The sequence below is a fragment of the Pomacea canaliculata genome, linkage group LG12 (genome assembly GCF_003073045.1).
Source record: "Pomacea canaliculata isolate SZHN2017 linkage group LG12, ASM307304v1, whole genome shotgun sequence".
Lineage (NCBI taxonomy): Eukaryota > Metazoa > Mollusca > Gastropoda > Architaenioglossa > Ampullariidae > Pomacea > Pomacea canaliculata.
The window spans coordinates 14,181,107-14,208,162 of NC_037601.1; the positions used below are offsets into that span (position 1 = coordinate 14,181,107).

Sequence of the window (27,056 nt, forward strand, 5' to 3'; positions counted from 1 at the left end):
ATAATTATCCAAGCGACCTGGAATTCTGCGTCTATTTAAATAAAAAGCACAAACGACTTGTTTTGACAGGCAGGCGGTTTCCCAAACTTTTTCAAACAGCGTCTTCAAGCAGTACAGAGAGCAATTAGCTGGTGTACAAGGAAAGTAAGTGGCATATCAGGGTTACAAATCGAGAAATCGATGACACCTGCGAGAAATCGATGACACTAAAATACCACTCTCCTTTTGACACTGACAGTACCCATCCTACCTCCATGATGAAAACAAAACTGTCAGGTCAAGGATCCAAAGGATTCAAATGGAACCTTCGACAAAAAAGTCTTTCACTAATGATCTCTGCTCCCCAAACAAAAATCACATTTAAAAAAATGGAGGGTTGCCCATGTCAAAAAGAAGTGACCTTCCAAAACCGAAACAAGATTGCAACCAATAAACCACTCGTGATGGGTTTCTGTTTCATCACAGGTCTTTACTTTCGCTTGACCTGGCCATTTACTCAAATTTGTTTGAAATACTTCTTGGCATGGGGTGACACCCGGTGTGTCACTTTCAGTACCCCACAAAACGTGCCCAATTTTCTGTTGTCAACTCTCGCCAAAAAAAGAAAAACAACAAAAATGAAGATTGCAGCTTCACCACACGTGTCAACTCGCGATGACAGTGGACAGAGTGGAGGAGGGAGGAGCAGTGAGTGGAGGGCACGAAACGGGAGAGTGGAGAGGAGGGATATAGCGAGGGAATGGAGGGAAGACTGAGGGTGCAGGTTTACACAGAATCAGGTATTGAGGATCCATGTTACGATATACACAAGACCATCCGTGCCCTCAGCACCACGGCCCTCTAATTTACTCTCCCCCATCCCATATCCACCCTCCCTACTCTCTGCGGCCACCCATCCCTTCCTCAGCCACAGCCGTGGAAAAAAAGGAGTGTGGCAGGAGTTATTTCATGGCATTCATTCCGTTTTTATCGTTTCATGGCATTTGTTTCCTTTTTATCACAACTAACAATTGCAGCTTTCTGGCGCGCTAATGCTTGACATCTGACGGTCCTGCGGAAATCCTCGCGTACGTTGGCCTGCACCGAGGGGGCGTGGGGACGAACGGGCGGCTTTGCAGCCGCTCGCGACTTTAATTAACACTCGTCGCAGTCCTGACACCTTGATACCTATCTAGTATCGCGTCCAGACACATCAAACGGAGGAGATTACCGAATCGGCCTACTCCATCAACGCAGCTGGCAAAGTGAGGCCCCGTAAAAAACCGGGTGCAATGGCGCTGCACCCGAATTCTGCGTGGCATCAAAATCCACGAGGCACCTTAGCAGCTGCAGAATTAATGCCAAAATGAAAAGAAAAAAATTATTTATTTCAGCTTTCCAAGAAAAGTTAGAAGCGGTGTCTGAGCTGTTGGAGAAGCGAGAGTGCTTCAATCGACGAATCGCAAATGCAAGTTTCAAAGCATCATCAGCATGAACGAAAAGATTATCTGACTTTTGTTGACAAGGAAAAAAGTTTATAAGAAAGCAAAATCTCTTGAGATGTGTGAAAGGAAGTAAAATTTGTAGCGATGATGAGAAGGTAAACAAAAGTCTTCTTCGCTAGCTCGGTGGCGCTGAGCTAAAACTCTCGGCACCAAGGCGAGTACAGAGGTTCAAATCTCGGCTCCGAGACTTGTTTTTATCTCTTTTTTGATGCATCTTTCCACTTACTGAACTAGATCGCTGCAGTTAAAAAAAAAACCCAGTTGTTGAATCGGTGACAACAACAGTCAAAACATCTCCCCATATGTCTCTTAGTTTCAATAATGGGACAAGCTCTCACTCTTGGGTTCCAGATGGTCAGCACGTATCCTCCAACATACTAAATGTTATGAACAAATGGAAAGCGAGATAGAAATACAGTCTGAACCGACAGCCCGCGCAGTTACTTATCCAACACACTGCACTACATGGAGGAAAAAAAACATTATCTCTACCGCAGCTGTTTAGCCAAACACTCCAGCTAATCAATCACCTATAGTCGCAGATGCACGGGTTATCTACATCATGTTTTCAAACTTTTTTGGGCTTAAATGGAATCAGATGGCAAGTATCTCGATCGAACGGGCAGTATTTGACAGTGTCACACAGCTGCTCCTGCAACAGGAGAGCGGTTTGCTCCTACAACATCGGCAACCCACGCAGACATCACAGGTATGGTGTTTCGTAAACATCCTAAACTGTACTCGGTTAAAAATGTCTGTGGCTTCTTTTTATTTGACCTGCATGCATTTTTTATATTTACAAACATTTTTAGATAAAATAGATGTAGATATTTTATGCTCCTTTTAGCCAGTGCTGACATTTTATGTCACGTTGTAACATTTCGCAAGGAGATAAAAGAGTTTCAAAATCATCTTCAGATTTAAAAGGGGGACATGAAGCAGTAATGGAGGAGAAGACTGGAGGTGGTGGTTGGGTGGGGGATTGATTACAGAAAAAACAAAGCCATGAAAGACGAAGATGACAGGTTAATCCACAAGTGTCAAACAAAAACGGTTACGACTACAACCTTTCCTAAAACAAACCATGCTGACAATACAACTGCCAGGTACAACTGAGCCTCCCCGATTTAGCATTCTGAGCGAGGCTGCTGCTGTTTTAAAGATGGAGGCAAACCGAATAACCATCTTAGGAGCAGTTATAGTCTATGCACATATGTTAGCATGCACGCGCGAATATGTTGGGACGGGTGGCTGGACTCTGGTGTGGCTGTTTATCTTCTAAAGCAGATAAAAGGAAAAAAAAAAACAACTAAGAAATTGTGAAAATTACTGGGTTTTTTTCAGGGTTCTCTCTCAATTCTGACCAGTAAAGAATGACCAAAGCTCTTATCAGTAGAACAGTGATGATGAATCAGATAATCGTAATACATGAAATATAAACAGAGAGAGACTGGCCACGCGGAAAACATCAACAATCTCAGCTTCCTCTCCTCCTCTCTGCACCATATAATTTCGCCTACCGACCAGAGATCATGTGACCTTCCTCCATATAGTCTCGCCAGGATTAGGACGACCTAAACCCGATCTGGGGGTTCCCAAAATGTTTGCGTTCAACCGACGAAGGTGGCAGCGCTGGCGATAACACGCGATGCAGTCCACTAGGTAAACAGCGCGTGCGAGGGCCAACGATATCAACGAAGATTGGCCAGCGCCGTAGTCACGTGACACTAGAGCTGCAAGATGCTAGCTACCTAGCAGGAAGTCATTTCTTGAAAATGAAACATTATTGGATTAAATATTTCTGAATGTTGCTATATTAAGCTCAGAAAGATCGTCGCCCTGAAGTACGGCTTCTTTATCAACAGAGGGTGGACATCAACGCTCGTTAAACACACGCTGAACGGGGGGAGGGAGCCATATGCTAGGTGCCAGTCTTTCTAACACAGCCGATGTTTTGACACAAGTAAAATAAAATATTGATGCGGGTGGCATAGTCGTCCCGTTCAGGGCAGCCGGCAGATGGCTGCTGGTCGGGTGAGCAGCATCACCAGGGCCTGCGCTTTGACAAGTGGGCAAGACCCGCCACGCAACCGTGCCGACAGCACTAAACGCACTCTGTCTGCACTACCCATCTGAAGAAGAGGGAGGGATGGTTGGTGGTGGTTGGGGGAGGAGAGAACACAGGGAGGGTTGGTTGTTTAGGGAGGTGAGGTTGTGGAGGAGAAAGGCAAGGAGGATAGAAGGGGGTAGCCAAGAGACCTTAGCTATCCAGTTGTCGCACTCTGCCCGCATTTCAACGTCTCTCTTTACTTGCCACGAAAGAGAAAGATGTCAGTGCAGCGGTGAACATCCCAGTTTCTTCACAGCTGCTGCCTCGCCGCGGGAGAATCTCTTGGTGGTGCACTTAGTAGGCGAGGGCAGAACAGTAAAGATGTTCACGACCTGACAAGACTTCTCAACTTGGCGCCTCCCGTGAGGTGGGTGAGTCGCTTGTCCACGCTTACTTGCAGCACTGTCCGGAACTACTCCCTGGGTGTCCAGGGACCACGTGGCCGATAGGTCCGATCGATTACTTAATTACCAAACGGTCCTCTCTTCACAGCCCTGTATACCAGTCTTTAGTTCGCGTGCGAGCCATCAGAAAGGAGACTTAAACACTGTTGCCCACAGAAGAGTGCCATTTTCTATTTTAATTTTCTTCCTGCTGCGAAAAGACATATTGCAGATGGCTGTTACTTCTTTGTACGAATGTTGTAGTCGTAAAATTTTATCTTACCGTGAAGTGGAGCAGCCTGCTTAAACTTTAATTATTTATGCTTCATCCATTAGTGCCCTCACAGCAAGAAAGACAACTCTTGCATCATTACATCTCTCTCTTTCTCTCCTCTTACACCCACGTTTAACACCAGAAGCAACCATTTGCCAAGGAAACTGATAGCCTACGGAATAAAAGGAGTAACCGCATCGACACCAGGCGCAGTGACACTGGGAAAAGTTTAGTGCTGCTGGCCCTGGTGGTGTTTCCTCGAAATCATCCACCCACACACTCAGACACAAAATATCTGCGAGCAAATGTACATCACCACAACACCACAGCGTTTAAATACAGCTGTAGGATCTGGCAGACTTCACACAGGATGTGAAGGTGAGTTTGAAGTTGCACTGGAACGACTTCAAAAATTGTAACAACAGCAATTAAAATAGCAACAGCAACAACAATACAGAATACAGACATTCAGTAAAACTCTAATCAGAACGGAACTGCAGTAAGAGAAAAAAATCATATCTGGTCGTCAACTTCATTGTGAGGCCATTGTACTCTGAGCTAGTTTCTTGTCTGAAGGCGAAATGGGTTTACCTGAGTCGGCAAACATTTCTGGTTACCTCATGAAAAGGAGACGGGGTGCCAGTCATTTTTACGTGACCCTCAAACTGACCTTACGGCCACGTGACTCCAAGGCCCGACAAACACAGTGTTTCTTTTGCCTGGTTTTCTCTGCCTGCCGGCCCAGCTATCAACATCACACGTCCTCAGTTCCCTCTTTCTAGTCACACCTGTGGTCTGGTCTTCGGTCCCGGCGCAGCCCCCTTCGACCTCCTCCGCAGCCCCTCACCGGTGTCAAAAGAATTCTGATTATGGTTCTCGCCAGGCTGATTCGGCCACCTTCCTACACCTGGCTCTCACCTGGACGAATCCTTGAACTCGTTATGCTGTAACGAGGCCGCTGATAGGTGTGTTTCTAGGTCCTTTTTGTCTTTTTTCAGGGCAGTACATGACATTAAACACAAGTCATGCTGATCCTCCCGTCCTGCCTGCTCCCATTTCCCAATCAATTCCAGAATAATAACTGTCACACTGTTAGTGGTTTTCGCAAACGAGAACACCACAAGAAGAATTGTCACATTGCAAGCAGTCTATCGAAAATCAGAAAATTATTTTGAGGTTTTCAGTATTGTATTCTTTTGTCACGCTTCGCACAAGCACGCAAGTGTAAATATAGAAATTACCTACTCTGTCATGTCTTCTTCCAAGTCAGTTATGACGAACCGTGTCAGTTTTTTTTAAATTTATTGTATTAATAAATTGATTCATTGAGGTTAATTATTAATTCAAAACAAAAATTAATAATTAATACATAATAGCGGGCTGTTAGAAATAAAATTATATTAATGACAGAAGGAGCTTAAAATGACAAAACTTCCGGATTTTAGTTTTATCCCCAAATTAGTAATATAATAATTTATAAATTAAGAAAGAAAAGAGGTAGAACTAGAATGTTCTTCACGCCTGCTTCCCACATGCTTGCCTGCTTGCATCAATCATGGAAGAGTTCTCTCCTTCTCCTGGCAGCCAGCATGATGAAATGGTGTTGAAAAATTCTCTGACAAACTAGAAAGCCAAGACAGAAAGATGGGACCTGTTTTTTTGAAGAACTGCTCCATCTGTTGCGGCCTTGTGTGTGTGGTATCTGGCGAGAAGTCTATCCCGTTCAGTTCCACCCCAACCCCCACCACAACACCCACCACCACCTTTCAAACCCTCGTTTGTGTGATGCTCTCGTGTGTTCGCCCCGCTGCTCTCTAGTCAAGTCTTTTATGTTCTCTATGTGAATTATTATTCAGGTTTATGGTTAACAACAAAATGTAGCGCCCTGTTATTTACTATTATTTAGGATAAACCTTTGGAAGAGTTATCTGAACAGCAAGCGTTTACAAAATTACAGATTAAAGACCTGCTTAAGCCAGAAAGATTATAAAGACCTGATTCAAACGAAAAATCTCTCCACACCATTCCATATATTTATGTGAAAAGCCACAAAATAATCGCCGAAAGTAGGATACACGAAAAATATTATGCATTGAATAATAACAATTCAAGCGCAGGCCATTTCTCTCGTTCAGACACATTATCTGGTACTGAAAATGTGCGCGCGGGGGGAAAAAGCAACAACATATCTGCGTAGTTGCCTCGAATCCACGAGGTTTTAATTACGATTTGCATCCGATGGGGAGCTGATGCAAGACGAGTGTCTAGAAGGCACCTTACATATTTCAACAGAAGTTAAGCGCTGTTTGTTGACACCGATAATAGAAAACTCTCCGTGATAAAAAGTGGAGGAAAATAAATGTGTATTAATAATGTAGGACAACAAGGCAGCGCACGGGGCACGGGGCATGCTGCAGTAACCGTTGTGAAGGTAAATGCACTTGTGACACGTGCTGTTTATGATGACGACATAACGGTTGCGTTACGCCGCAGGGGGAGACGATGCCAGAGAAACCATCTGCCTACCCTCGCTACTGCCTGCCATCAACGCCAAATATCCATTTGGCCGAGCTCGTTCAACATACGAACCAGCCAATAAACACAAATTAATGTCAGATTGTCATACAGCACACACCCCTACCCCTCTCGATGGTCGAGCTTACACAGCCCTCGTGCCACGGAGAATTCTGGGTAGGTTTCGGTAATGCGTGTGAGGAAAGAAAGGAAACGTGGTGAGAGAAAGAGAAAGAGAGAGAATTCTGCACGACCAAGTTTATAATTTTTGTCTTTAGGTCTGACAACCTGTGATGCTCGTCCCCGTCTCTTCCTCCTCCAATCTGACATCCTTCAGCTGGCTGTATTTGATGCATTCTCTCCAAGAAAGCAGTAGGTGCGGGTAGAGTCCTGCTACACTCTCTGCAGGAAAATATTACAACTTCCTTCACCTTTCAACCACTCTAAGGTCAACCCCCACTTCCCACTCCCGCCTACTTCACTCCACCAACCCGTAACATCGCTGTCAGTTCTTCGCTCTATCATTTCTTTGCTTTCTCCTTCGCCATCTCCACCATAACTCTTTCACTCTTGGGAATCTTCCAAGTGGCTAAAGAATCTGAGGGGGTTGGACATGAAGGGGTATGGGGACTGAGTGAATGAGAAACGCAAGGGAAGCGCTAACAACTTAATTCTTTTAATTGGGGGAAAATTCGGGAAGGGGGGAGGCCTGACGGGTGCTGGGCCAGCATGATAAAATACCTCCAGGAGAGAGGCGTACGAAGGAAGAGGAGAATTTAGCGAGGCATTGTGAGTGTGCGTTGTGAGGGAGGAAAAGTGAGTAACGAAACGCTAGTGTTTCATTTCTAGAGAGATCCCTCCTGTCAGATGCAATCTCATTGTGACGCAATTTTATCTATGCTGATAGTTACAACCTCCTCATCATGCGGTTTATTTCTCCCTCCTATTGGATGCGGGGAACGACCTCTGCTTTGCTGCGTGTAGAAGACCGGAAGTCTTCTAGCAAAATTTGTGAGTCATGTTTCAGCAGCCGTATGGAAACCCTCCGCTGCTTGTCGTTTAGCCTTGCTAAAATAATGATGAAGCCACATGTTCCCTAACAGGCAGCACCAAGACATTGTGAGAATAACATTAAATCTGGCAGCCATTTCACAAACAACGAAATCAAGCCATATAGTGTGTTAGCTAAACAAAGATAGATAAAAAAAAAGCAATCACAACAACAGATGTGGGTGTCTTTAAGGACAGGTGCCAGCTTAGTGGTTAACTCTACTCATATTTCATGGGAATTTTAACCTATCGCCAGGCATTAACCCTGCACCTAGCGCCTAGCAGCGTGTTGTGCACATGGCTCCTGATTGCATCTCCCTAGAATGTGTTAAAGGAAATGCATTACAATTACAGGTGGCCATCAGCACCCAACTCCTAGGCACTAACTAGTCATTCCACTTGGACTGTGCCGTAGCCACAACCGCGCGAGTTCAGAGAGTCCTCGCCTTGCACTACCTTTCCTGCCCTCGCCAGCTCCTCCACACGACAAGTCTCGGTGCTTTCCTGAAGTCTTTTGTCTTGCCTCACGAAGAACGCTGGCACATGCCTGCCGTGCTTATCGCGGAGCACGACTAAGCGCTTAAATCCCTCCGCCACGACATCTTGCACCTGGTACCTGGCCGAACTCTTGGTGACGTCATGCGCACGTTAGCCCGTGACCGCGAGGGTGGAAGGGGCTGGGGTTATGTAGCAAAAGAGGCGAAATTTAAAACAAGTTCGTGCAATGAAGTAAAATAGGTTTAAATGTATTGCTGTTAAGAAACAGTCTGCTGTTAAGAAACTGCACACCTGTGGATTTTGAAGCCAGGTTTGTGACTGGGTGGGACGGACACGGGGTCAGAATCAGCATGCAAAGGTCAGCTGAGACTACAAAAGGACAGCGCATTCCATGAGACTTTGTGCCTTGCATCCTATACATTAAACATTGTAAGCAGCACAACACGAATCAGTATTTTGAACTTAACAATAAGATACGCAGTATGATCAAATAAAGTTACACGGTATTATGGATCAAACAATCCAATGTACACATATCAACAAAGCAAAATGATATTACTAACCAAACTGCAAGATTTTACAAAATTATTGACATAACAACCCAACACACGAAACGTAGAGCGAACAGTTTGCATTCATCTAACCTCCAACCTTTACTTCAGAAGCAAAGCAGCATAGTCCTAGTTGTATTTTCTGTGACTAGTGGCGCGCCGACCTAACTGGGTCGAGTCCCGCGCTCCGCACCCAGACGTCCGAGTGAATCAAGCTTCAGCGGAAGACGGCGAGCTCACAACACGGAGGAAGAGAGAAAGAGAGCACGAGGCCATGCCGAGAGAACATCTGTTAATACTCGTTCTTTCAGCTCCTCGCGGCATTTCAAATAGGTTCGTTAAGGTCCGCCTCGAGGTCTCCGCTCCTCTGTAGACGACTGGAACAGCGCCACGTGTGTGTGTGTGAGGGTATAGATGTGTGAGTGTGTGGGGAAGGAGGAAGAACATGCATGTATGTCTGCGCGTGTGCGTGAATGTGTTATTGTCCTTGATTAAACCTATTTTAAATTCCTATTTGAGTTCACGCGTGCACACATGGTGACTGTGGGTGAAAGGTGTGGGAGGAGATGCAGCATGTTGATCAAAAGGAATAAAATATAAGGCACCACACACGACAGTTTATGACAACCGTAAAACTCGGGGGTGAAAATCCTCCTGGTCTCAGCTTTTAAACTCTAAAGAGCCTTTAAAACGAGTGAGCACTTTCATGTAATGTAACACGGCATGCATGAGGAGGATGAGATGAGGAGGAGGAGGAGGAGAACGGGTTCGACAGGAGGGTAGAAGAACATGATACAGGAATCTCCCCTGTCAGACTCGGCCATTTTCTGGACACACGCTTTACACTCTTCAGAAAAAGTCGCTCCAATAAAATTCTCGACAAGTTCCAAACGATCGCGTTTGGCATTGCCGGTCACATGACTGCTGCTGCCACAGGTTTAAAAAATATTTCATGAGGGCTGACCATGATGGCGCACTCTGTCTTTGTGTAAAATAATGGAGTCTTGTGGTGTGGAGAGGAGTAAGCACGTGTGACTGTCAGTGATTTATAAACTGGACCGGAAGTCAATAATAAGTCACATGCATGACAGTCAGTCTGTGTGTGTTATGATGTAGGTGTGTCACAAGAATGGTGTAGATGAAAACAAAAACATGTTTAGTGACTCTCAGCTTTCAACAAAGAGCAAAATCTCACTTCAAAAAGTCATTTGACACGAGACAAGCCCTTCAACAAATGTGACATGATCTGACTGTTTTCACCGCCCGCCCACCCCAACCCCAGCACAAAAAGGAGGTCTGGGTGTTGCAAATGCAGCAAGAAACAATTGACCGTTAAGCCGTTTATCTACCCAATGGGTAAGATGGATAAAGGAAAGAAAGACGGAAGCATCTTTCAGGAGTCGTTAATGCATCCATTATGGAAGGCGAATGGCAGATGCGAGGTTCAGCCTGGGCCTTTTAATCTGACCAATTAAAATTTTTCCATGACTTGTCTCGCACATCTTTTACACATTCTTGTTGCTAATGTTAGCGAATGGAAGGCCAAGAGGGTGGACGAGTTTTTGTACCTTTTCCCTCGCGCATCTTATCTACTAGCTGTCCATTACACCGCACCCACGGAGTTGGTGGAGCGCTGATTTATATATTGGCAGACACATTTTCTAGAAGACGAGAATCCTGGAGGACCCATCCGAAGCTCTTTTCCAGTAATTTTATCTTTCACCGGCCATTCTTAAGCCGATCTGAATGGCGAACCTTACTTAATACTCTACTTTCCCCCGAGAGGATGCGTTTCACCGCTTCTGGAAGCTTCCAGCGCCCACGACTTGGGGGAAAGAAGACAGAGCGTGAGATAGACACAAAAGTCCGTCTCTGGTTAAGATGCCAGAAACGAACGGCATTTCTTCCACTGCCGAGTCACCTTCCAAGCTCTAGTAATAAATAAACAAATAAAATAAAGAATAAAATGAGCAGAAAATACTTTGTTCGTTTTCTGACGGTCTCTACTTCCACTGCTACTCCTAGCAAGGGCTTAAAGTTACAAAACAAAACAAACAATATGGAAAGGATGTGGCAAAAAAAAAAAGGCTCCCAGAACTATGTTAATGTAAACTGTAGTCGCTACAGACTCATGCGTGCATGACTGAACAAAAAGATGACATCTGTCAGAGCACGTGACGACTATGGCAACCGCTGCTGATCATAAAGTTGCTTTTTCTACTCAGCCAGGTTCACCCACAGGTTTCTGTGTGGATGTGCCACTCAGGACAGACCTCTGCTGGTGCTAACCTCACAGGCGAGGTTTTCTTTTTTTTTTTTTTTTTTTTTTTTTTGTCTTATCGCTTGAATGTTCTCACATGTTTCTCAAAAAAAAAAAAAAATCACATATCTACATCTGGCAACACACAGCTGGGTTAAAACGAGTCTCGACATATGACACATAACACATGGCGAAAAGAATCCAGACTGATGTTGTTATGACAGGCCTCTCTGTATAATGTACACAGAAATCTACCCGATTTACCTTTCTTTGAAATGCATGTTCAGAGTCCTAACCTGTGTCTTTATGGATTTCGATGTAATCATTCAACTGTTTCAAGTAATAAAATGGCTCAGAAAAAAAAATTCCGCAAAGCAGCTTGAATATTTTTTTTAAATTAAAAATCAATGCTTGCAGCTTTATTGGTTGTATGGCAAACAACATGAATTCTATAATATTTCTTTATGTAGCATCTTGCTTTCAAATCGAGTTACTGTGTAGGTAGCTCGTACGCCGACCCCATGAACTCAGTGACATACTACAAACACACGTGTATGCGCGCGCACACACACACTGCAAATCTTAAGTTTATTCTGGAAGAGGATGAGTTTGGTTCATGACCCGATAAGACTGACCTTTGCTAGAGGAAACAGAGAAGTTTTTCAGGGTCTGCACGCGACTGACTTATCACAGATTGGATTCTACGCGCGTGCGGGCGCTGCGTGACTCGTGGTGCGTGCACGACACTCTTGCCCGCGGACACCCTTGTCGACAGTGCAGCATCCTCACACACACACACATTCTCTTGGTCACTGACAACCCTATCGGAAACATAATCATATCGCACTCACAAGTATCCTATGATCGCAGGTGGTTACTGCACGTTCCTGAAGGCAGAATACGAACTGACGAGGGTCGGACAAATGTTCATATGACGATTGTAGGTAGGACAAGAAAAATTAGGCTGACTGATAGAATGAATGATGTGGAACAAAAAAAATATTTAGATAACGTGTATGTCTAGTTTTGTGAGAAAATGTCACTGAGGTTTGAAAAAAATTATAATTTTTAGTGGGAGAACACAGCTGTAACATGGCGAACGAGCTTTCAAAACGACTGCGAGAGGGTGACGATCAAACAAATTGCTGCCAAGTCATCTGTGACACGATGCCAGCCCACATCGTGTCTAACTACAGGCTGAAACTGTGCGGTGGTTTCATCACGTGACAAGGGATCCTCTGCTCTGTCAACAATCGTCAGCGAAGGGAGCATGCGCAGAGAGGTAAAGTGATAATGGCGCAATAAAACAGCGCTGTTGACAAAGTTCTCGTCATATGCAGCACGCCTCGGCTCCCACCTTGTCCAAAGCCAGCATGCGTGTGCAGCCTGAGGTCCACTAAGGCTTTACATGTCCGAGGCCCGGGTCATCATTATTGCATCGAGCATGCTTAACCCTCCGGTGTCAGTCCTGCTCGCTCGCCATGTGTAGGAGGCGGCAGGGGGAGCGAAGCACAGACCTAATTAGAACAAGATGAATATTTCACAAGCGCCGCCAGACTGCAGTCACGCATGCAGAGGCAAGTGTGGGGTAGGAGGTAAACAAATAAAAATAAACAAGACAGGTTCCATGCACTGAAGAGACAGGAAAATCCGTTCATTATGTCTACATATAACTGATATGCGGATGCTTCATTTTTCTTCGATTCCCAAATTTCTGCCCGCCTTTCCCCCACCAAAAAAAATTAAACATTAATAACCTCCGCCTGTCTACATAATATACTAAGATAAAATCTAACATGATTAAAGGTACATTAAAAATTATATTCATTCTAATGTGTGCTGCAGTTCTACTTTCACCAGAACTTACATTGTACAAAATAAACAGGATTTTGTTGTTTTTATTTTGGCATTTTTCTTTTCTCTGTGAAAAAATTATTTCCATTTTCATGTGTATATGTGCTACACACACACAGGGCATGCTTACATCCTCGCTGGCTCTCCGAGTAACTCCCCCATACACAAGGATTTACAAAATGCTGATGGCAGGGCGCTACAAGAACTTTAGTCAGCCTATAAATTCGGAAATATGGCCTTTAAAGTATTTTCTACCCTAGCAATTGCAGATGAAATCTTTGTGGAATAAAATTGTCAAGCGATTCTTCATTCTTGAAAGGAAAAGAAGTCAAAAGCATGCAAGCCGTGGTCTTCAATTTAATTGCTTTCCACAGGTTTAATTTAATTTCACCCCTATGATGTCTCCAATGCAGCCATTTTGGAAGGCCACAGGCTGGGCAACTTCGTTTTTGTACTTGACGCCAGATCAAACCCCTATTTTTCACCCAGGGCAAGATGTTATAATAGCAGACCTTTCCACATGCGAAAGCCAATACATAAAACACATTTAAGAGGGGTCTTCAAAAGACTGGCTGGCGGCCTTTAACGCAGCTTATCCCCGACAACGTAGAGGTGTGCGTGTTCCGTGGCCATCTCCTGCTTCCCCCTCTCACTTCCATCCCTTGTAAGTTTACCCCTCCACACACACACATACTACAGATAGGGGAGGAAATTCTAGTGCACTTCCCCCTCCCACATTATTCCGGCTTATCAGAAGAAAAAAAAAAACACAGTTACATAAACTTTTTTTAATCGTGATTGGAGGAAAGTTTAGAGGTTTCCATTCCGCCACGAAGGTGAGCAACATGTTCCTGTATCCTTAGCGGGTCTTCCTGTAGAAAAGCACAAACATGCTTATCTCTTATCCTGTGCTTTTTACACTAACAGGAACAAGGGGTCAGATGTTGGTCTAGCTTTTTGTTTAAGTTTGAAAAAAAAATGTCACCACTGGTGCACAGGGCAGAGCAGCTAACGGTGACTGCTCCAGTTTGAATTTTGATGTAGCCATGAGTTTGTTTAGCCACCAGATCGAAGCCTACTTTTAGTGAGCCTATGAGCTACAGTGGAACTAGCTTTGGTCTTCATTCCCACCTATTTCTCCCCCCTCTCCCCAGCTCCATCCTGCAATCCCACCCCAAGAGACAATCTAAGAAAGGCTTATGCAGACATTAACATGTTTTGCAGGCCTATAGCTTTCTAGAAACCACAGTCAAAGCAGACTGGATACTGAGCACTGGTTTCTGAAGAAGTACATAGCTTCAAAAAATAAGCACACACACACACACACGAACAGATTGAAAGACAGGCACGAGAAACAACACCCACACCCACAAGCACACAGAGCGGACAATGGAAACACACCAACACGGTCCGCGCCATGTGCGAGGAGCAAATATTCCTTTCGGAAGCGATGCCAGCAAACAGAACACCATGGAATTTGATCAGGTTGCCGAGTTCACCACTCAGGCGAGAGGCAGGGACGAGAAGAATGGAAAAGACTGTTCCTCCTTTTGTTTTAAATCACTGACCCTGTCCCAGATGTAAGATACCCTTCACCAACAACAGCCACGAACTGTAAGATTTAGTGATCATAAAGAACGAACATCTCCACGTGCTGCAAAGAAGTGGAGTGATATAGAGGCGAGGGCTCTGGCTAACAGGGAGGGGAACAGTCTTGAAATTCTTCACCTGTCACGTCTATTATCCGATCATCTAAGCACAGAATACTGAGGAAATATAGTTTGCCAGGAACTAGCATATGAGAACCCAGCATCAAAAGATAGGTATTTCCGCACCTTGGCTTCATTTTTCTTAGGAGTGAATGACAGGTCTGAAACTGCACTTCCCTGCTCATAAATAACAGGAGTGAAAGATGAATTTTCTGTACTCATCCTGCCTGGCTTTGCCGTCATTAAATAAAGAGGGCCAAGCACTACTGTGAACAAAAAATATGAACTACTGAAAACAATAGTTTCTTACAGAAACTAACCACTGATAGCATACACGGTGTAGGCTAATAAGAATTCACATAAAGTGTTTACTGCTTCTCATATAACATTTATTGTGCAAACATAAAACATGCTAAACGGCAGACATAAAGAAAATGTGAAACATTGTAAACATAATAGTGTCTACGGTTTCTACCATGAAAACTGGAGGCGGAGATAATGTGTTTAATGAGGTAAACACAAGACGGGGCAGGATGAGAAAGAGGAGGGGGATTGGTGTTCAACTCCGAGCTAGCAACTAAGGCTATATCACGGAAAGGCAGCCAGCCCGTAAACAGCTGCCACATGTAGAGAAAGAACAGCTTGGCCGAGACGAAACTTGAACCCAGGGCAGCCAACCTTCACTGCTTTAGTGACAGGCGCTGACCATTGCGCCACCGGGCCAAGAGGGAAGAGAAAACAACACGAAAAGGAAGGAAAGGACAGTAAGGAAGTGCAGTAAAAGGGAAAAATAAAATGCAGATTGCAGGGAGGAAAAAACTGTGATTCCGGATTTTTATTTCCGTGGCATAAGGCAGAAATAAGAGATACAGTTCCGAAGTGGGACGAAGAGATTTTAACACAGGCTGATTGCAAAGCAAACATGTGACTGCCTTTATAAATAATGACAAAGATCGGTGTTGCATAATATACAAAAAAAAACAACAAAACAACAACAACAACAAAAAAATTGCTATCTAAACGTGGCATGTCACGGTTCGGTAGAATGTCGACACGGAGACACAGACAAGCAGAGACAAAGATAGAGCACAGCCAGTCCTCTGCTGTGAACAAGTAAGCTCTAATAACTCCATGTCCAGCTCCGAATAAACAGCTGTGAGCTATCTAACACGAAAAGTGTTGCCAAAGACCAAAAACGCCATGTTCAAAAGCTCCAGAGCCCAGCCGCGCGCGCTCCAACCGTAATTTGCGAGGGTCTTCCGTAATCTGATTTCACAAGCAAATGCAGGAATGGCATTTCATTTTCATCTTTCATTTAACTCTCGTTCGCCGTGCCTGCAAATCAGCTTACATGCACGCCGTATGCGAGTCAACAGCTAGAAAACGAAAGTCGTAGAGTAGCTGATGGCATGCGGGGACACAGGCCCGGGCCTGTAAAAGTAGGCGCAATTGATGGCAAGTCATGAAACCGCTGGAACCGCGGCCTACCCCCAAATAGCTAATTTCAAGCCTGCAAGCCGCTGACAACGCTGACAGGGCTGCGAGAGCTTGTTTCTAGCTAAATTGGTCGCTTTTGGCCTCCGACGGTCCATTACACACCACCAAAATCTCCCACCACCGTTCGATTAGCCCAGTACGCATGCGCAGCGGTTTCCACCTCGCCCTATGGCCTCACGACTTGGGGTCGGTGTCACAACTGTCGGGGCTAGCCCCTATTACATTTTGGTCTCGTGGTCCGCTGCTAATGACGACACGGGTTAAGGGTACAGCTGGTCCTGTTCAGCGCCCGCCGGAATTATTGGTTGGTCTGGCACTCACTGCCGGTCGATTGTCTGTAATCTTTAACGACCTTCCTTCCTTTCTTTCGTTTTGTCAAAGCTGGATATAAATAAGGAAGCTGAGTTTTAACATTTATACAAATATATTTTCCTGTGAGTGGGAGTAACTTTAGTTCGTTTCGATTTGTTGAAAAATTATTTTCTTTTTTTGACAGCATACAAGATGAGGTCAATAGTGAATAGTGAATGTGTTTTCTGACAGCAATGTCTTCCTTCAAGGGTTTTACAAGTCCCAGACAGTGTGTGTAACCTTGCACTACAACAGCTTCTACCACAACCTATCAGCCAAGAAAAAAGACAGTTGATAACTTGCTCTCGGATGACCAGGAAGGAAAGGAGTGACCTGAAGACCCTCTGCAGCCAAAGGACACAGGCGAAAGGCAAAACAATTATCCAGGATGCTGAACATGCAGTGTCTGGAGAGTTCTGTCGACTTCTGCCAGGAGGCAGGTTCTATACAGCCGCATGAAAAGAAAGAACAAAATTGTCCTTTGGTGTTAGGTCATATGGCTTCTGAATTCCTGTTTGTGGAATAGGTGTGGCTGCATGGTTGTCTGGCCGGTCTTGATCTGTGTGCAACTGTAAAGCTGGTGTTAATTTGTCCAAGCTGTAGTTTATATCTGTCCTAGTAGATTAGCTGTTGAATAACTGGATCATAGTCACATGGTGTTGTATTACTCCCAGCGACACAATCTTTATTTTCCTTCTATTGCTTGGTATAACAAGTCTCTTTCCACCATTCTAAATCCTCAGGTGCATGCAGCAGCCATGTCACTTCTCCAGACATCGCGCTTCTTCCTAGTAAACCTGGACCGATCTTTATTTTACTAGACACTAGCAATTCGTTTTTTTATTAACAACTTGATGTTTTATAAACCTCGTGAGTTCATAGGAGTTTGTTTCCCGCTTTTGCTTTAGTCAAGAATGTAAGAAATTTAATCGAGGAGATTTTTTTCTGATATTTAGCAATACAACTGCCAGAAGACAAGTTGTAACAGAGAAGTAACTTTAGCTTCAACACTGAATTCTGCTCTGCTGGGTATATACAATCCCAGTGGTCTGATTCTACAGTGTCACGAGCAAGAATTATATAAGTACCTAAAACAAAGGATTTGGGGTTTAGAGGACACTTAAGTTTCAATAATTACCCTCCATAATCAATCTCTCACCCCCCACCTCACATGTTCAAGCTGTGAAAAACCACCTCATTTAACATTTATATTGATCACCGCAAGAAGCCTTCCCCTACTTTAAGGCTTGCCACACAGAATCATGCAGCCCATCTCCCGTCCCCTTTTCCTTTCCAAAAATAAAAAAGGAACACATAAAAAGTATATTGAAAGAAATGGAAATGTTGCCATTTGCTGCAATCGAAAGAAATGTCTCAGAATCGTCTCCATCTCAGGTACAAGAAGCTCTGGTTGGAGAAAGTTAATGGCAAACCAGGCATCAGTGTGCTGCCTGCTAATTGGTGACTAGTCTTCAAAGGGAGGAAATCTTTCAGGAGAGGGAGGCAACCACGACCACGCTAGACAAGAAGTTTGACACGGCGTCCGCCAATGGACCTCGCGCTCTCGCAATTTTCTTATCACGGCAAACATGGCGGGAGACGGGTGCTAAGTCCCCTAATCCGACACTGTCAACAGAAAATCCCAGGGCGGGAACATAATTTACAAGGCCGCATTGTTTGATGTAGGCTTTCTGCCAGCTCGTCCGCCATGTCCGCCAAACACGCGCAGAGGCCGGCAGCAGAAGCCAAGTTGCACGAGTGGGGCCAGCCCCCTGCCCCCAGTGTTGATTGGACCTCCGTCGAGGGACCATTTCCGGAGTAGCTGTTGGTAGCCCAGGTCATTACACTGATAAGCCTTCATCGGAACTGTTCCTCGCACTCGGAGAGCGGCATACGAAAACATTTTCTCGCATCACTTCATATAGCTGATAGAGGTAGGGGAGAGAAGCAGTGTATCAACACAAAAATGGTGAAAAAGAAAATATGGAGCAGTCTTAAAAAAGAAAAAAAGCTGAAAGTGAGGTCTAAGAAAGGGACGTTGTAACCAAACATATAAATGTATACTTACTTAAAAACTACTGTTAAATATTGCCCTGTAGAATACAGCGGTGGTGGTAAAAGGTTTCCACATAATCCTCCTGTTCCGCCGGCGTCTTCCTAGAACACAGAAAGACAAACAAATGAGAACATAGAGTCAGTCAGAGTAAATAAGGGAAAATAAGAAATTACCCTTTCATATCATTAGAGAATACACCAAGAGTGATAAGTAAGTCCTTGAAATGAGAGCTTGTATATCAACCTTTGGAAATAGTAATTTATATCTGCACTTTTCTGTGCAACAGGTTCAACACATAGTAGCGGGTGTGAGAAAAGTAATATTATCATAAAGAGAGAAAGAAAGTAAATAGAAAGAAAGAAATTTGTGACACATGATCATTCTCATATTCGTTACCAAACATGAAGGTAACTGACCATGTCTGAAAAAAGAACTGCTTCTTCTGTCTTTTCAGTACAATCTTCTAAGTATCACTAAGTCATTGTCCTCAGTTTGGGTCTCCTCCTCCCCTCAACAAAATCTCTCCAATTCCCCCCACCTCCCTCACTTAAACTGTGAACTAGCACTAGTCCATCTCTCTCTCTCACACACACAAACTGTAAGCTAGCGCCCCATTCCTCAAATATTAATTCTACTTTTGCTACCAGCCTGCCACCTTCCAAAGGCATACAGCAAAGCTGCTTATGAAAAAATCATTACATCATTACCATATTACCGCTTGAATTTGGACAGTAATTTCTTGAACACACACGAAGATTATTAAACGCGCTTGTCATAAACAAATTCAAACTAAATAAGAAATTTCTTGTAACGAGGCTTTCACGCGGTCTGGAGTCAGAACGATTGGCAGCGCTCTAGAACTTTGCCCCCTTTCGTCCCGAAAGTTCCTGGGCGAGGGCTGTTGCAAGCAATCTTTATGAGTTTGGCTACAAGCACAGCAGCTCTCCGGAGCTTGTTGACACAGACCAGTGGATTGCGGAGGCCATGTCAACAACAGAACTATGGCGACCACTCCTGCTTTGCACATTTGTAATGACACGAGGCCGTGATCTCAAGAGCGCTCTACTGGTTTCTTGTTCCCCACGACTACGGCAGGCACTCCAAGCGAATTTATCATTTCGTAATGGTAGTACTCGGGTGCCTAGACGGCCTCATCAATATGACAATATGATGTGGGAGAAGGCACGACCTGGCTGAGCGGCTTTCAGCTTTAGTGTGTGCAGCACTTTCTTCCTCGAAAGCGTCACCGAGGTCCAAGCCGAAGAAGAATAAATCACATGAGTCTCTGTTTGGACAGCGCCTTGTCAAGCAGTTTTCAATTCCGTTGAAAATGCTACTATAATTCCCCCCCCCCCCAACTTTCCCCCTGCCCTGTGCTCTTAGCTCTTCTCTGGCGTGTGTGTGCGTGTGTGTTTGTATGTCCGTGAATTGAAATTCCTTGTTTTGCATACATGAAATGATCTGAATGTGAGCTGCTGGAGGTGGTGGGGTTATTTTCCTAGATTTTTTTTTCTTTAGCTCATCTTCACCCGCTTTATAAATAATATTATAAAAGAATAGATGACTTCTGTTCAATCTTTATTTGAGAATTTGTTTTCACACTTACCACAGCCATATCACTTTCTGATCCCTTTCAACCGGAACTGATTCAGACTAATGTACGACGAAAGTCTTCGAAGCGCGTGTAACGGGTCCACCGTTTTTTTTTGTTTTTTTTGTTTGTTGTTTGTTTTTGTAATGCGCAAACACTGGGTAGCGTTGGGACTGTTCGGCCATACCACTTGTTTTTTCCCCCCGTCGGCCCTTTGGCCGTTCATAATGCGAGGAAGAAAAACTAGCGCGGCGAACCCTCCACAAAAAAAAAAAGCAAGCGCTCGTAAAAGAAAGCATAAACCAGGCGCAGAAAAGATCCCAGAAGGCGAAACCATCCAAAAAAGAAAATAAAGGAGGGGATGGGGAAGAAAGAAAAAAATAAAAGTGCCCCTTTCCACTCTTTTTATGACGATTTACAAGCAGAAGATAGACTGCGTTCCAAATCGCCATAATGATCTCCGCCATCTCGCCTTATAAATCACATGTCTATTTATGTCTCCGGGACTTTCCGGAGATCCGGGCTTTCGCAGCATGAGAAGAATGACACTGAAAAATGAAGTATTAATATAATATTTCCGCCAAGCGCCGTTGATTTATACTGGCCTTGAAAGACAACAGTGACGCCTATCAATATATGTGAACTGTAACACCGATGATAGGTTACTCTTGAGGAGAACTTAGACAAGAAAAATGTAGTCTAAACCACTTGTAGCTACTGCCCCCTAGCACTACAGCAACTGTTATTAACGATTGTTTCTGTGTCTGATGTTGCAATACAAATGCTGCGTGTGTTATTTCGTTACCACCTGCTACACCCCAGGACCAACATCGCCACAGGAACAACACGTGTCTAGACATCAGACATTAATAACAATAATAACAACTACTGAGAGAGTACCACGTGACCCGTCACTAATGCATCATTGTTTTAAATCGCAATCGTAGCAAACAACCATCTGTTAAAAAAAAAAAAAAAATGAAAAGCGAACGTAGTTCTGATAGATGTGAACCAGCGACAGCTGCATTTGAACAGTCAGAAACCACTCAACCTCTTGAGATATATCAACAGAAATGTTCAACATTCTTGGTTTAACATGTTCGTTTCGCCAACGAAAAGAGACCGAAGTAATGGACATAATATACATTCATGTAAAGCGAATAAAAACATGTTAGCTAACAGCGATAGGTAAATGTCACAGCAAGGACACGGCCGTTGCTGTGGTGAGCACTTTCACAGGAATTATGTACATGACATATGAATGTGCCCTTAGGAAAAAACAACATTTATCTTTATGGATTCTTTCCTGTGTCTGCAACATAACTTTCCTTATAATGCGATTCAAATAAACCTTAAAGAGATTTGATGGATTTTACTTTTCTTGGTTGCTTCTGTCTTCATTTGTACTTGAGACTGTGTAACAGGTTTCTTATTTATCTTTGTTGAATTTTACAATGAGAATTTACAGTACAAACACCGACATGCTATATATATATAAGGTTGTTAAAAATAATTTAAAATTTAGATTTACTAGTATGATTATATAACTGATATGTCTTCCAAATGAACGGTTCGTTTACCGATAACCCCGATATCAGCTTTAAATCCAGTGCACGTCATCCAAACGGAGAAACTATTTTTAGGCTCCACCTCCATCTAGCAATGAGCACAAACAAGCCTCGTACTGGATGCCGTCTAGAATCAGCTTTTCAGAAGATGTGTGGGGGAGATAATCTCATGAGAAAACAGCACCCTCGCCGCTTAGCGCTCGTGGGAAAAATGGCTGCTATGACAAACAACCTCCCTAACATGCAGACATTATGACTGACATTCCAACCAATATAGCGGGAGGGTCCCACCATTTACCTCGTGCACAGCCCCAGGAATTCCTCTCCCTTACCGTGTCGCTCTGCAAAACCGGCAGGGGGGATAATCACATGGCGTTATTGTAATGGCGGCTATCAGGATGATGCAGATGTGGACGGGATCGTCTGATTACTGTCTACTGCTAAATTACTTATGACCGGTTCTTCGCATAACTGTCATCAAATAGACATGCGGCAGTAAGTGCACAACCTTATCTTTAAATTACTCTGCCATGCACGGTATAGCAAGTAGGTGCAGGTAGTAAGAAGCGCGGAGCCAGTGTCACCTTTGACCTGCCCTGACGAGGTTCACATTTACCTACTTAGAAAGACGGCGCGAATTTTTCTGTTGCTCGTCAAAAATGATTTGTAAACGAGTGCGGACACCACGCAGCCGTAGAACCTCTCCCGACAGAACTGTGTGCAAGGTTGTCTGTAAACCTCAGTTGTTTACTACTACACAGTCGTGTAAAAGGCTTATTATGGTTTCTTTGATTGTAAAGTGCTTCAGCCTCGAGGAGATTTTCTAGCTGTGAAGCACTAGCACTACCTTAGTCTAATACCGAGTGCAAATTTGTTATCCGACTGGAAAGCTATTTTTAGACTTTAGTCCGGTTATAATCAACACAAACAAGCGGAGTACTGGAAGCCGTCTGAGGTTGGTGTTAACTTGCTTCCAGAAACGAAGAGAAAACGAGGCAGACAGACTGACAGATCCCAACATCTCGCTCACCCTCCCGTTCCCAGTCTCTACTGTAAGTAAACCGAGGTACACCTTTTTTTTTTTTTAAGTTTGACCAAACGTCCACGGCTGTGGTTGCCTACACAATTCACCCCAAACGAGAGGACACGGAGGCCAAATTCTCGCTCCCGAACCCAAAGGGAGGCCGTCAGCGGCCCTCCGTTTGAATTAGCGTTTCTGCACTGTTATGTCAGCCTCCACAAACATTTGCTGTGCTGCCGTCTAGTGTCGGGGCGGCGAAGCCAGCGGCTGGCAAAATGTGGACAACAGGCCCACTACCTTAACGTGTGCTCCCCCCACAGCCTCTCCCCCTGCAGTTTACTCTCCATGTTCTCTTACGTGAACATTCTTGTGTTCACACAACTCAATATCAAGACTGGCTGCGTGGGTAGCGCAAGTGTGGATTCCAGGTAGGAGTTTTAACGGAAGATGAGAAAAAAAAAAAGTGGTGAAATGGTGGGTGAGGATGCAGTGGTTTTCAAAAGATGAAGAAATGTCGTGGAAATCCGCTAAAGAACTGAGAGTAAAGAGTTCAGTCACGTGACAATAAAAAATAAAAGCTTGTTGTTACAAGCTGTGGGTGTTATCCGTTTGCTGCTGTCAAGAATTTTTAATAATCTGATAATAATGGTTTTCAGTATCCGACATCTAGTGCAAAATCATGGACTGTAGCATCTCTAATTAAAACAAAACAACAACAACAACAACAACAACAACAACAGAAAACTGATGTGTAAGTGGGATGAATTAAGATACATACTCTGCTGTAATAGCATACCTTTTGTAGGAGTGAAGGAAATAGAAATAAAAGAGAGAGAAAAAAAAAGTGGGGTCGGGATGGGCAGAAGAATCTTTTTAACTTATACTCAAAAAAACACATAAGTCAAAACAAGTTTCTTCTTGAATTGTACACTATCTAAAATAGTATTTTTAGTAAATAAAATCCGTGTAAACGTACACAAAAATCAAAGTTTGTTTCTATGCTATGATAACCACTACTTCAGTGAAATTCAGCGGTTGCTGTTTAGGCAAAGCTACCTGTTATAGCTCCTAAGAAATGACTGAAAACTAAGAAAACATCAAGGTGACACAGCCGTTACTGGACGTGACCTGACGTTGGATAAAAACGGTTTAATCTTCCTGCTGTGTTATAAATGCTTATTATTCTTTTCCTTCCTTCATCACTAGGATATTCACCTATCTTTCATTTTCACACACACACAGAGCAAGTATGTACACGATCTCACCCCGTCAGTAATTCACAGGAGGATGGTTACTGCCACATACTATACCCTAGTGTGTCTGTAACTCACAGAGCCCACCAGTCGGCCACGGAGACACCACACGTGGTACACACATCAACCCGGAAGTGCAACACACCCGCTCCAAAGGAGTTTGTGGAGCACGTACCAAGGACCAGGCCTGTGATATGTCGGCTGCCATTAGTCTGATTACTCGTGTACACCGTGTAGCTTCTAGCCTGACCCTCACCACCATTTGCTGCCACTTTGTTCACAGTCACTCGATGGAGCGGTGGATAGATAACAATATAAATAAGTAAATCAATCAATAAAAGACTAGGGGATGTCCACTGATTGTTCAGTGAACTGTGCCGAGTGCAGAAATTCTCGAAGGACTCGGCTAACACGAAAATGTATTGCACTCGTGTTCATAAGTATGTTTTCAGGATATAAAACAAGCAGTCTAGTTTACATTTGACAGAATTGATTTTTTTTATTTGAAAAGCCCCCATAAAATATTATTACATAAGAGCAGTTAAGTCTATACATGGCTCCAGTCCTATCGCAAAGTGGAGAAAGAGAGCAGGAAATCCTGTTTGCAATATTTGATACTTGACCGCCTTCTATGAGGTGGCACTTTGTTGTTTATACACTTTTTGCATGACATGATCAGGACACTTTTAAAATTTATTAATGACACACAAAGTGCGTTTCCCCGCACTCAGTAACTCATGTGAACTTGAAACACATTGTAACATACAAAACTGAAAAGCAAGTCGTGCCCTTCTAACCGCCTACCCCAGTTCCTCCCTCTCTCACTCACACGAGCTCACTGAGTGCACGACTTTTAGCCCGTCACTCTCAGCCACAAAATGGTGGAAGGACCGCACCCGACACTTCCGTTGGAGGCGCACGAAGACACACAATGGACATCAACAACGAGGCACAGGCTGGTCAACAGGCACCGCGGCACATTTACTGTTTGTGTTCGTTGTCAAAAGACAGCCTTGAAATTTCTTTCTTCCCTTCCTCCTCACTCCCTCTCTCTCTCTCCCCTCTTATTTGTTTTCTTATTCCTCTCCTGTTTTTTCATCTTCTCATTACTTTCCAATGTACTAGCACACTCTCTTCACACTTTTTGAATTACTCTTCTACTGTCTCCTCCCTCCTATTTCCTACCCACTCTCTGTCCTCTTCTTATTTTCTCTCTCTCTCTGTCTGCACTCAATATCCTCGTTCTGCTCTCTTTGTTCTATCTTTCTGTCTTGTACCAGTTGATCGATCAAGTCTTCATGCTCAGAAAACATGGACGTCAACGTTATTCTCAAAGTAGGTAAATGCAACAAATTATATCCATTCAAACTCTCAAGAAAAAGCTGAAAGACTGAGCACAACTAACAAGGTTCTACTGGAGTCAAGACAGGGTTATGCTAGGCAGCCAAACGACAAGAGAAGAAGAGAAAAAAAGAATAAGAAGAAAAGAAAACGAATGCGAATGGCGGTTAGGAAATGGCGACAAGCAAGTTCTCAGACGCTGGCAAGAGCGAACCTCCGTCTGTCCTAATAGTGCAGATGCGCGCGCACTTTACAGTTTGACAATGGGGAGAGAGGAGCAGACTCCCTGCTAAAGACATGGCAGCGCTGAAGAGGTCATTAACTGTCTATTTACAGCAAGTCGTAAATGGACAAAATTATCCATCCTTCCAATCAGGTCGATTAAGCTGTATTATCTGACAGCAGTTTTCTTAAATACGGGCAGTTCACATCTTCGTAAAATTGTTCACACACAAAGGCTGTAGGTCTGATTTTGTACTGGAATTCGCTGATGTGAGAGTGCCATCTATGCTCAAGAGGGAAGAGGGCAGTGGGCTTCAAGGGGGGAAAAGGCGAGCTGGGTGAAGGATCAGAAGTATGGCAAGCAGGGTAGAATGTTTTCTTATCTAAACCGCGCACAAGCCCCCTACCCCCTGAGTCAGTTTTCAAACAGCAATAATTCCGCCTCGGATAAATCTCATCGGCCACTATACAAAGCTAATTGATTACCCTTCTTTTGTTTAACTAGTCACACAACAAACAGAAATTCCCCAGAACACAGATGACACATTCATGTGAAGAGACTGGCTCTAGAAAATGTACATAAATAATTTAAATTATCGATATCGAGAAAAAGAACATCGGATGCCACACAATGTCGATCGATCAAAGAGAACCTAACTTAACCAAAGGTTTCTGAAAGACATGAAAAATACAAAGAACAAGACAAACACCTTCAAGTCCTTACCATTGCTTTTGCGTATATGGTACTGTCATCAAAAATGAAGAGGGCATCATTACAAATTCCATTGGCCGTGCGGTCTGGGATCTCTAGTTCTGTAATCCTGAGCATCAGTCGCCAGCCATCGTCTTCAGCTTTAAAGGTTATTCGACATTCCAGGTCATGTGAGTAGTACTGGGACCCTGAGTCCACCAGCTGTGAGTAGACGACTGCTGCTCCCAGATGCTTTCTGTCCCCACAGTCGGTGCCCTCCATGTAATCTGTTCAAACATTGCGAGGAAAAGTCTTAGTAGTTTAATTAATTAATTGAGTTTATTAATGACAAATGGTATTCCAAACAAACAAATAAAACAACTCTGTTTTGTTTACAGTCGAAGATGATTTGTCATGAGCTGACTATTAAACCAATAATTTTGCATTGCTTAGCCACACTATTGCCATGGCCTTCTAAACAAAAGAAAACTTAAATACAAAATTAATACATAAACCAGCAACTTAAGTTACCGGTAATGGAGACCACACTGAATCAGAACCCGAGTGTACTGATATAAAAACTGAATATTTATATTTGAACACTTTTTGCTTTTTCCTTCCACATATCATTCAAATGGAAGTTTGAAGAACTGGTTTATACGATTGTCACATTTCAAATCACTTGACTGTGCAGTATCATTTTCCTGTTCCTACATATTACGCACCCGTATGTTGTATTTAAATAACTTCTGTTCGGGTTTTCGAGTACATAGTCGGC

General features: G+C 43.7%; 1 protein-coding gene across 3 annotated transcripts in view; it reads right to left on the bottom strand.

The window, feature by feature from the left end:
- The window catches only part of LOC112576901, a 132,705-nt gene that overhangs the window by 84,357 nt on the left and 21,292 nt on the right, over positions 1 to 27,056 (bottom strand). For all 3 annotated transcript variants that reach the window (XM_025259759.1, XM_025259760.1, XM_025259758.1), the window contains exons 2-3: positions 26,312 to 26,565; positions 18,604 to 18,692 (exon numbers count right to left, since the gene is read on the bottom strand). In XM_025259759.1, the coding sequence (XP_025115544.1) occupies positions 18,604 to 18,692; positions 26,312 to 26,565 (343 nt within the window). The remainder of the gene's footprint in view (positions 1 to 18,603; positions 18,693 to 26,311; positions 26,566 to 27,056) is intronic.